The following is a 10945-nucleotide window of genomic DNA, read 5'->3' on the forward strand; positions in this document are numbered from 1 at the left end:
GTTGTATCCACAGTGCGGTTCACAGGAATATCAAAAGTCAGTGGAACCTCGTCCATGTTGATAATGTTCTCTGGCCGGATCTTTTTTTCAGCTATCTTGTTTTTACAATATGCACGGAAAGTAGCCAGCTTTTCTTGAAAGTCTTTAGGCAGTTGCTGTGAAATAGTAATCCGTGTGCGGATGGAGAGATTGCGTCTTTTCATGAACCGGATCCCTGTCGCTTAGTAGGAGCCATTTTGTGGTCTTTACAGATGTAAACACACAAAGGAAATGAAACGTACGGTAATATCCGCGCGCTTTTTCTTCTTCTACGCTGGCGGGTGGTTGCTTACAGTAGAAGAAGAAGCGCTTCCTGTTCTATGGGGGCGGGTGCTTACCTTGGCGGTTGCTTGCGTAGAAGAAGAAGCACTTCCTCTTCTACGGGGAAAAAAGATGGCGGCTGTTTACCGTAGTTGCGAGACCTAAACTTTATGAAAATGAATCTTAATATTAATCCATATATAAAGCGCACCGCGTTAAAAGCCGCACTGTCAGCTTTTGAGTAAATTTGTGGTTTTTAGGTGCGGCTAATAGTGCGGAAAATACGGTAAATATACATCTCTTTTACACAAAACGAAAATACAATAAAGTTATCCAACTGCAACATGCTAACATGTCACAAGGCATTCTTTAAATACATCATATTACTCCAATTGGTTTTGTACATCTTAACTCTGTGTTTTGTTTAAGGCTGCAGCTAACGATTATTTTTCTATCGATTAATCTATAGATTATTTTTTCGATTAATCGGTTAATCCATAGATTATTTTTTTTGATTAATCTATAGATTATTTTTCCTTTTACCGATTATTTTTTTATTTAAAATGAAGATGAAAAAATAAATGTAAGCCAGTTTTTTCAAAAGGCATGACTTTTATTTACAAAAAAAAAAAAGTATGGCCACTCAGTCAACATTGACAACAACATGACAAAATATTCTGTAACAATGTAAACATTTAAAACTTTTAACATTTAACACAATTAAAAGTAGCTTATTTGCTTTTTAATGTGCAAATATAAAAGTAAACATCCAGTGCAAATCTTAATATTCTGCAATAGTATAAGCATTTCTAAAGTAAAAGTATTGCTTATTTTGCTTTAAAATGTGCAAAAATAAAGATAAACATCCAATACAAAAAAGTGCAAAACGAAATATTCTGTAACAGTGTAAACATTTCAACAAAAGTAAAAGTATTGCTTATTTTGCTTAATAACACAACAATGATAGTATGATTAAAGTGAAAGTTAATTGTTGGTTTGTACATAGTATATGTAACTGTTAATGTTATAAAAGGTATTTGCACAACTAATTAACGTTAGCGTTAAAGAGGAGCGCGTCTTTGTAAACACTGAACAGGCACGCCAAACGCGCCTCTCAGAGCGAAACAGTGTTTTAGTTTATGAATTTACAACGCAGATACAAATGACACATTCATGTTTTTGTGTAATGATGACAACGTATACTCACGCGGACCATTGACTAGTTGATGGTGATGGCAAGAACGCTGTCGGGTGTTTTCTTTTCAAATGTTCCTTCATAGCCGTTGTGCTGCTATGATAGGCCATTTCCGCTCGACACAGTGTGCATACAACAACTGTCAAGTGTTTGGCTTTTTTCGCTGTGTTTATCCCACACTTGAAGGGATGTACCAATGCTGAATGTGGCTTCTGGATTTCACTCAAAAGACCAGACCGTAGTTACTTTTTCCTTTTATTTTCCTTTAGTTTGCAACAGTTTTTCCAACGAAGAAACAGCTTCTTTTTTCTTCTTTAGTCTTTTTAGCAGTCTTTAGCAGGGTTAGTAGACTTTAGTAGACTTTAGTTTCTTTAGCTGTCATTGGCTGTCTTTAGTAGCCTTTAGTACCCTTTAGCTTCTTTAGTAGCCTTTAGCTTCTTTAGTAGGTGAAAAACCTTTAAGGACAAAACGCCACTAGATTAACATGCTGTAAAAAATCAATCAATTATCAATCCCATAATTTACAATTATTAATTAGGCTATCAAACTCTTAACCTTTAAACAAGTGCAAGAAAATGGACACATCTTTTCCCTTTAAGTTAAAACATATTTTAAATAAATTGTCTCAACATAAATGCACCAAGATACATATAAAATACATTTAAACCCAGAAACACAATAGATAAATGCAGCAGAAACCCCAATATGCAAATACATAAATACCTAACCAATTAACCACCTATTTAGATACATTTAAAATCCATATTCAATATAAATATATTATTAATTTAGCAGTGAAACACTCAATCTTAAACGCTGTCTACTGGTAGAAAAATGCCCCTTTTTCTGTGCCCTCACCAGCAGCCAATGATCCAACACAGTTAAATCCAACACTTTAAATTGAGCGACTTCACCCTCCTGATGAAGCAAACTGCTCCAACATTTATCAAACTAAGCAAAGAATATCAACACTAAACAACAGTTACATAACACACTGTGTGTATTTAGCCTCCAGACTAAGCACGCTACATGCACACAACTCTCTTTAGCACTAACAGGATGCTAGGCTAACAGCTAACAGTTATATTCTGTAGGCCTCATTTACAAAGTAACACTTACTGGAGTTCTCAGCAGCACAAAACACAGCAATCCAGCTCCCACTGGGACCAGGCTATCTTATGCTGCTTTTCCAACACTCGGTTTGAAAATTGTCAAGTATTTTAATGTATAAACCTTGTCTTTGCAACACAACGAAATGACTCGTGCCTTCACTGTGACGTTCAGTGAAGGAATGCCCGGAATGACAAAGGTGCATGCGACCTCTACTGGCCAACATGTGAATAACGTGCTGCGTGCATGCATCATTAATTTAAACCTGTAGTGACCACATGACTTTGACAAATCAATTTTAGCATTTTTTAAGTGACAATAGTGACTTTGGCACACCATAGATCAGAAATTAATAATAGGGGAATATATTCATGACCCTATATTTCCATATAGGTTACAAACATACTAGACAACTTGTCTTTTAGTAGTAAGTAAACAAACAAAGACTCCTAATTAGTCTATGCAGTAACATATTGTGTCATTTATACACCTATTATTTTCTACACATTATGAGGGACAAACTGTAAAAATTGATTATTAATCTACTAGTTCATTTACTGTTAATATCTGCTTATTTTCTGTTTTAACATGTTCTATCTACACTTCTGTTAAAATGTAATAATCACTTATTCTTCTCTTCTTTGATACTTGACATTAGTTTTGGACGATACCACACATTTAGGACTCGATCTGATACCAAGTAGTTACAGGATCATACATTGGTCATATTCAAAGTCCTCATGTGTCCAGAGACATATTTATTGACTTTATATACGGAGAATATTGCACGTCTCGTTCCTGGCACCTCTTCTCACCATCGAAACCTAATTAAGACCCAATGTGTGTGTGTTTGCAAAGATAAAAATCCATGGTGGATTCGTTGTGTTACGTTTTATATCGATACTTTTTCTAAATAAAGGGGACCACAAAAAATGTATTTTTTGTCTTTATTTTAGCAAAAAAATGTTAGTGTACATGAAACATATGTTTATTATTGTCATTTAGTCCTTAAATAAAATAGTGAACATACGAGACAACTTGTCTTTTAGTAGTAAGTAAACAAACAAAGACTCCTAATTAGCAGTAACATATTGTGTCATTTATACACCTATTATTTTCTACACATTATGAGGGACAAACTGTAAAAATTGATTATTAATCTACTAGTTCATTTACTGTTAATATCTGCTTATTTTCTGTTTTAACATGTTCTATCTACACTTCTGTTCAAATGTAATAATCACTTATTCTTCTCTTCTTTGATACTTGACATTAGTTTTGGATGATACCACACATTTAGGACTCGATCTGATACCAAATAGTTACAGGATCATACATTGGTCATATTCAAAGTCCTCATGTGTCCAGAGACATATTTATTGAATTTATATACGGAGAATATTGCACGTCTGGTTCCTGGCACCTCTTCTCACCATCGAAACCTAATTAAGACCCAATGTGTGTGTATTTGCAAAGATAAAAATCCATGGTGGATTCGTTGTTACGTTTTGTATCGATACTTTTTCTAAATAAAGGGGACCACAAAAAATGTAATTGTCTTTATTTTAGCAAAAAAATGTTAGTGTACATGAAACATATGTTTACTATTGTCATTTAGTCCTTAAATAAAATAGTGAACATACGAGACAACTTGTCTTTTAGTAGTAAGTAAACAAACAAAGACTCCTAATTAGCAGTAACATATTGTGTCATTTATACACCTATTATTTTGTACACATTATGAGGGACAAACTGTAAAAATGGATTATTAATTAATAACTTGTTCATTTACTGTTAATATCTGCTTATTTTCTGTTTTAACATGTTCTATCTACACTTCTGTTAAAATGTAATAATCACTTATTCTTCTCTTCTGTGATACTTGACATTAGTTTTGGATGATACCACACATTTAGGAATCGATCTGATACCAAGTAGTTACAGGATCATACATTGGTCATGATTTTAGTCCTCATGTGTCCAGGGACGTAATAACTGACTTTATAAACATAAAATGATTTTTTTTTTAAAGGAAAAAAGATTTTGTGACGATAAAAAATATCGATGTAATCATAGTAGTATCGACGAGATGCGCTAACATAACCTCAAAAACAATGATTGGTATCATTACAGTGGATGTCAGGAGTAGATCCACCCATGGCGTTTGTTTACATTGTGACGGTGGTGAGCTATTGTATCCTCCTACGCTGTGTAGTGAAGCATGTTTAGCTATTCCTCGTCCTCCAGTGATAATGATACTTGTAAGAAACTTGCCATGGAGGCCAGATTTAGTGATTTAGAAGCAGCTAAAACACTGTGGATGCAGTGTTTCCCACAGGACAGGCATCTATTTGTGGTGGTGTGGTCGGGGGGCGGGGGGTGACGGCGGCAGCGGCGATGACCAAGAAGAACGCGGAGTTGGAATATAAGTACAACACTTTATGTACATATTTAGCTCATTAAAATTACCGACAGGAAGGCGAGAAACACTTTATTTCAACAGACTCTGGCGCCGTACCTGTCGTCAAAACTCCAAAGACCGACTGCACAGTTGCGCTAACAAAATAAGAGTCTCAGAAAGCTGGCGTGCACAAGCTAGCAAGCTATGGAGTTTGCCGACAATGTATTTCTTGTAAAGTGTATACAAAGGAGTACAGAAGCTGGATAAATAAGATGCCAAAAACCAACCACTTTCATGTGGTATTGGACAGAAAGGAGGACTTTTTTTCTCCTCCATTCGAAAATGCGGACGTTATCAGCACTACTGTCTGATTACAATCAATGCAAGTCATCACAATCAGGTAATACACCAACTTATATTCTTGTCTTCATGAAAGAAAGGAATCTATATGTGTCAAACATGCTTGTATTATCTTTAAACACCTTTAACTTGTTAACAATATTAACTATATGTGTTAAACATGCTTGTATTATCTTTAAACACCTTTAACTTGTTAACAATATTAACTATATGTGTTAAACATGCTTGTATTGTCATTAAACACCTTTAACTTGTTAACAATATTAACTATATGTATTAAACATACTTGTATTATCTTTAAACACCTTTAATTTATTAACAATATGTGTTAAACATGCTTGTATTATCTTTAAACACCTTTAACTTGTTAACAATATTAACTATATGTATTAAACATACTTGTATTATCATTAAACACCTTTAATTTATTAACAATATTAACCATATGTGTTAAACATGCTTGCATTATCATTAAACACCTTTAACTTGTTAACAAAAACATATATTTCATAAATAAGTAAATATAAATGATATATATGAATGAGGTAGATCCCCACGACTTGATCAATTGAAAAGTAGCTCGCCTGCAGAAAAAGTGAGTTACACCCATCTGAACAGGTCAGCCACCTGTTTAAAGCCCGATCACAGTTGAAATCTTGAAATGAAGGGCCTTTAATGGCCAAAACATTAACCTGGACAACATTTTAACAGCTGCTTGGCTCACATTTTATTCTTTTCATTGCATTCACATGCTGCAGTGGACAGTGGACAATTTAGCTTCATTATTAATGCAGTATCTGAAGCACCGTCTCCACGTGTGTTTATTGACAACAGGGTTATAACCTGGACACGTTAGCTCGTCGCTATGGTAACAGGTGACGTGACAACAGCGGCGGTGTTAATGAAGCAGCGTCAGGCTGCTCACCGTGAGTGAAACGCTCGGTGAAATCGCGGATTAACGTTAAATATATGACGAGCCGCGAGCGATGCAGCTATAACTTATCTACCTACAACCTATATTACCCTCCTATTTTGATCTGGTCGGTCCGTTCTTTTACTCCGTTGTCTTCTTCTTCTGGCCCACCAGGTGAATTAAGTGTTATAGGCGGAGTTACAATGCATAGTACGCTACCGCCACCTACTGCACCGGAGTTGTAACTACAAGGTACATTCACAGACAGAGTCCCATTGCTTTTATGAGCGGTCGAGCGAGTCAAAAGCCGAAAAATCCATTTGTGGCGGACGTAATTCTTTCGTGGCGGGCCTCCACAAATAAATGAATGTGTGGGAAACACTGTGGATGGATGTTAGCCATGTCTTAAAGCAGCTCTTCCTGAGGGTGTTTCAGTGTTATAACTTCACCTTTATCTTGACTTTTTACACCAAAATGCGTCCATTCTCCCTTTTCTGTCTACACGCTGTGTCTGCTTGTAAGTACTCTGTGTGTGTGTGTGTGTGTGCTGCCCAACATGCTCATCTGCTCCTACAACCAGCAATGTCACCACGTGACGACGACGGGCCGTCATGCCCGGGAAGCGCTACTTTTCAAACAGAGTATATTATTATTCAAGTTTTTATTCAAGTTTTATTCACAATACCATATAACAAATACAATAGTAGTGAAATATCATCATTTAAAGATGTTGGTACGTGAAAGGGTCCCCCAAATAAGCTAGAAGAAGCTTTTGACAGGGGGTCCAGAGGATAGTATATACATGAAATGATGGAACATGGTAGCAAGTACAACAACAAAAAACAAAACAAAAAACAACGCTATATGATTAACACAAGATAATAGCACTAAAGCAAGCATACACATACATACATACATTCATTCAACCATGCAAAACCCAACAGTAGTCTACCCCACATGAGGCATTAAATATACCGTATTTTCCGCACCATAAGGCGCCCTGGGTTATAAGCCGCGCCTTCAATGAACGGCATATTTCAAAACTTTGTCCACCTATAAGCCGCCCCGTGTTGTAAGCCGCATCTAACTGCGCTAAAGGGAATGTCAAAAAAACAGTCAGATAGGTCAGTCAAACTTTAATAATATATTAAAAACCAGCGTGATGTGGGCGCGCATGGAGTCGTATATCAACATGGACGGAGCTGCGTGAAAAAAGCCACCCGGCCTCTTCGCGTAAACTTCCCTTAACCACTCGCTCATCTTTTCTTCATCCATTCATCCCTTCGAGTTAGCTTTTATGATGACGCCGGCTGGAAAGGTCTCTTTTGGCAAGGTCTTCCTTTTGAATATCACCATGGGTGGAAGTTTCTGGCCATTAGCATGGCAAGCTAGAACCACAGTGAAGGATGACTTCTCATTCCCTGTGGTGCGAATATTCACCGTACGTGCTCCCGTTGTATCCACAGTGCGGTTCACAGGAATATCAAAAGTCAGTGGAACCTCGTCCATGTTGATAATGTTCTCTGGCCGGATCTTTTTTTCAGCTATCTTGTTTTTACAATATGCACGGAAAGTAGCCAGCTTTTCTTGAAAGTCTTTAGGCAGTTGCTGTGAAATAGTAGTCCGTGTGCGGATGGAGAGATTGCGTCTTTTCATGAACCGGAAACCTGTCGCTTAGTAGGAGCCATTTTGTGGTCTATACAGATGTAAACACACAAAGGAAATGAAACGTAATATCCGCGCGCTTCTTCTTCTTCTACGGGGGCGGGTGGTTGCTTACAGTAGAAGAAGAAGCGCTTCCTCTTCTATGGGGGCGGGTGCTTTCCTTGGTGGTTGCTTGCGTAGAAGAAGAAGCACTTCCTCTTCTACGGGGAAAAAAGATGGCGGCTGTTTACCGTAGTTGCGAGACCGAAACTTTATGAAAATGAATCTTAATATTAATCCATATATAAAGCGCACCGGGTTATAAGCCGCACTGTCAGCTTTTGAGTAAATTTGTGGTTTTTAGGTGCGCCTTATAGTGCGGAAAATACGGTACTTTCACAAGCTCTGAATTGACAGTTACTTGTAGATGGTGTAGGCTCCTGTGTGAGGTAAACACATTTGTATCGTCAGCAAAAATTATTTTATGAAAAGTTTCGGAGGAGTTTACAAAATTATTTATGTATAGGATAAAAAGGAGAGGCCCCAAGATGGATCCCTGGGGAACCCCATCATTTATGGTCATACAGGGTGAATTGTGATCATTGACGCATACACATTGCTGCCTTCCGTATAGGGTAAGAGCGGAACCAATCGAGAGGTACCCCTCTGACACCATAGTGATATAGCTTATACAATAAGATCTCAAAGTCTATTGTGTCAAAGGCCTTGGATAGATCCAAAAAAACGCATTTTCCTTCTTCAATACAGTCATTGACCTTTTCCAAAAGGTGGAGTATAGCCATACAGGTGGTGCTTTTTTTTTTACGAAAACCATATTGGGAGGGGACAAGGATATTTAGTTTTTCCAGAAAGCCATTCAGTCGGTTATAGACCACTTTCTCAAATATTTTTGAAAATGTTGGTAAAATTGAAATTGTCCTATAATTGTTCATATTATTTTTATCACCTTAATTAAAAAATTGGGATTATTTTTGCCACTTTGGACATTTTGGGTACAATGCCAGCACTAAGTGACATTGATTCATTAGAGTGCCCGGGTGGCTAATCAATGACTATCCTGCATACCAATAAGTCGTTCCCCCTAAGATTTTCTTATCTGAAGGGAGGATCAGACGCTAAGGAGTTGTTTTGCCAGCAGGCAGACTGACGAATTATTGGTTGAAGTTCCGCTGGTAACCACAGCAACTGTAATTGATTTCATCTCATCCATACAGAAATTCTAAAGCATGTGTTTGTCTTCTCATGTCCTGCAGATGTTGGTGAAGAACCTCTTTTTCCTGAGCAGCAGGAGTGGACCTCCAGAACAGAGCGGGAGGAGCCACAGCCTCCTCACCTTAAAGAGGAAGACGAGGAACACAGCATCACTGAGCATTTTAAAAAATTGGAGGAGGTGCAAGTGGTTGGTGTCATCGTGAAGAGTGAAGACGATGAGGTCAAAGGTGAAAGTGAGGAGAAGGGAGAGGCGGAGCATCCAAGCAGCAGCTCAACTCAGCACGTGACAAGAGAAGGTGATGGTGGAGGATCACAAGCAGACTTAGCTCCACTGTCAGATAGTGAGGACACAACGTCACACCCTGCTGACACTGATGAGGAAGACTCTAAAGCTGCTCAGACGTGTCTCACTGACAACACTCCCTTGAAATGCTCTCACTGTGACAAAACTTTCACTAACCACAGTAAGCTGAAAAGACACATGCAGTGTCACACAGGAGAGAAACCGTTCATGTGCTTAGTCTGTGGCAAACGGTTCTCCCAGAAAGCACACATGAAAGAACACACCAGGACGCATACAGGCGAGAGACCCTATGCCTGCTCAGTTTGCAGCAAGAGTTTCACTCATGCCTCAACTCTGATGAGACACTCCGGCACACACGCGAGAAGACACGCGCTCGAAAGCCCGTACGCCTGCTCGGTCTGCGGCGTAGGTTTCCTGAAGACGTCGCTCATGAAAGAACACGTCAGAACGCACAGTGGAGAGAAACTCTTCTCCTGCTCAGTCTGCGGTAAAGAATTCTTCCAAGAGTCACGTTTGAGAGAGCACTCAAAAACGCACGCCAAAGAGAAACGTTTCGCCTGCTCAGTTTGTCGCCAAACGTTCTCGCAAAAGTCGTATCTGATTATACACGCGAGAACGCACACCGGGGAGAAACCTTTCATCTGCTCAGTCTGCGGCAAAAGATTCGCCCACCGGTCAAATTGGATGAGACACACGCGAACGCACACAGAAGAAATACCATACGCCTGCGCGATGTGTAATAAAAGTTTCTCCCAAAAGGAGTATTTGATAGCGCACATGAAAACGCACACGAGGAAGAAACCAACTCCCTGCTCGATCTGCCATATATATTTTGTTGATCGCTCAGCATTGAGGAAACACTTAAAAACACACACTGGCCGCAATATTGATCCCTGAAGATAGACTTCACTGTTTGGGGATGTTTGCATGCTAATGGTGTGTAGGAACCTACTTTTAGTCATCACATTATTATTAGCATGATGTATCTGAATGAAATAACGTCACTAACTTTAAACTTCTCCTCGCTACTCTGTGCTTACTTTGATTTTCAGAGCTCTTTGTATAGTTTGTGTAAAGTTGAGCTCAAGATGTCATTAACAAGACTGTTTGACTGCTATTCTATTTTTGATGGCCTCCACACATATCTAACTACTCAAGACCTCTGTCCCACTATTCAGCATCTTATACTGTACTCTAGTCACGAAGGAAGAATGAAAGTTACATAATAAAAATGTTTGAACATCCAAGCTGTGCTCCCATGGATTCTACTTCTCTGCTCAAAGCTTTCTGCCAAAAGATGGACCAACAAATACAAATAGAGGCACTAAAACTGACTTTCATAGCAACATTATGGCAGAGAGACTATCACGCTGCTTTGCACATTTTGCTTGGTGAATCCACTTATTATCCAGAGCTCCCCAAACAAAAATGTTTCTTTGTGCCGTTACAATTTTTATGTTGTCCTAAAATAGATGTTCTGACTAG

At 38.4% G+C, this 10945-nt stretch overlaps 1 protein-coding gene across 1 annotated transcript in view; it reads left to right on the top strand.

Annotated features, from left to right (window-relative positions):
• LOC133608406 (uncharacterized) overlaps window positions 1-10707 on the top strand; it is a 13943-nt gene extending 3236 nt beyond the window's left edge. Inside the window, exon 2 of the mRNA XM_061963618.1 lies at window positions 9198-10707. Within this exon, the coding sequence (XP_061819602.2) occupies window positions 9198-10357 (1160 nt within the window). The 3' untranslated portion in view covers window positions 10358-10707. The remainder of the gene's footprint in view (window positions 1-9197) is intronic.
• The last annotated feature ends 238 nt before the right edge of the window (window positions 10708-10945 follow it).

Source organism: Nerophis lumbriciformis, linkage group LG06 (assembly GCF_033978685.3).
Source record: "Nerophis lumbriciformis linkage group LG06, RoL_Nlum_v2.1, whole genome shotgun sequence".
In the NCBI taxonomy this organism is placed as follows: domain Eukaryota; kingdom Metazoa; phylum Chordata; class Actinopteri; order Syngnathiformes; family Syngnathidae; genus Nerophis; species Nerophis lumbriciformis.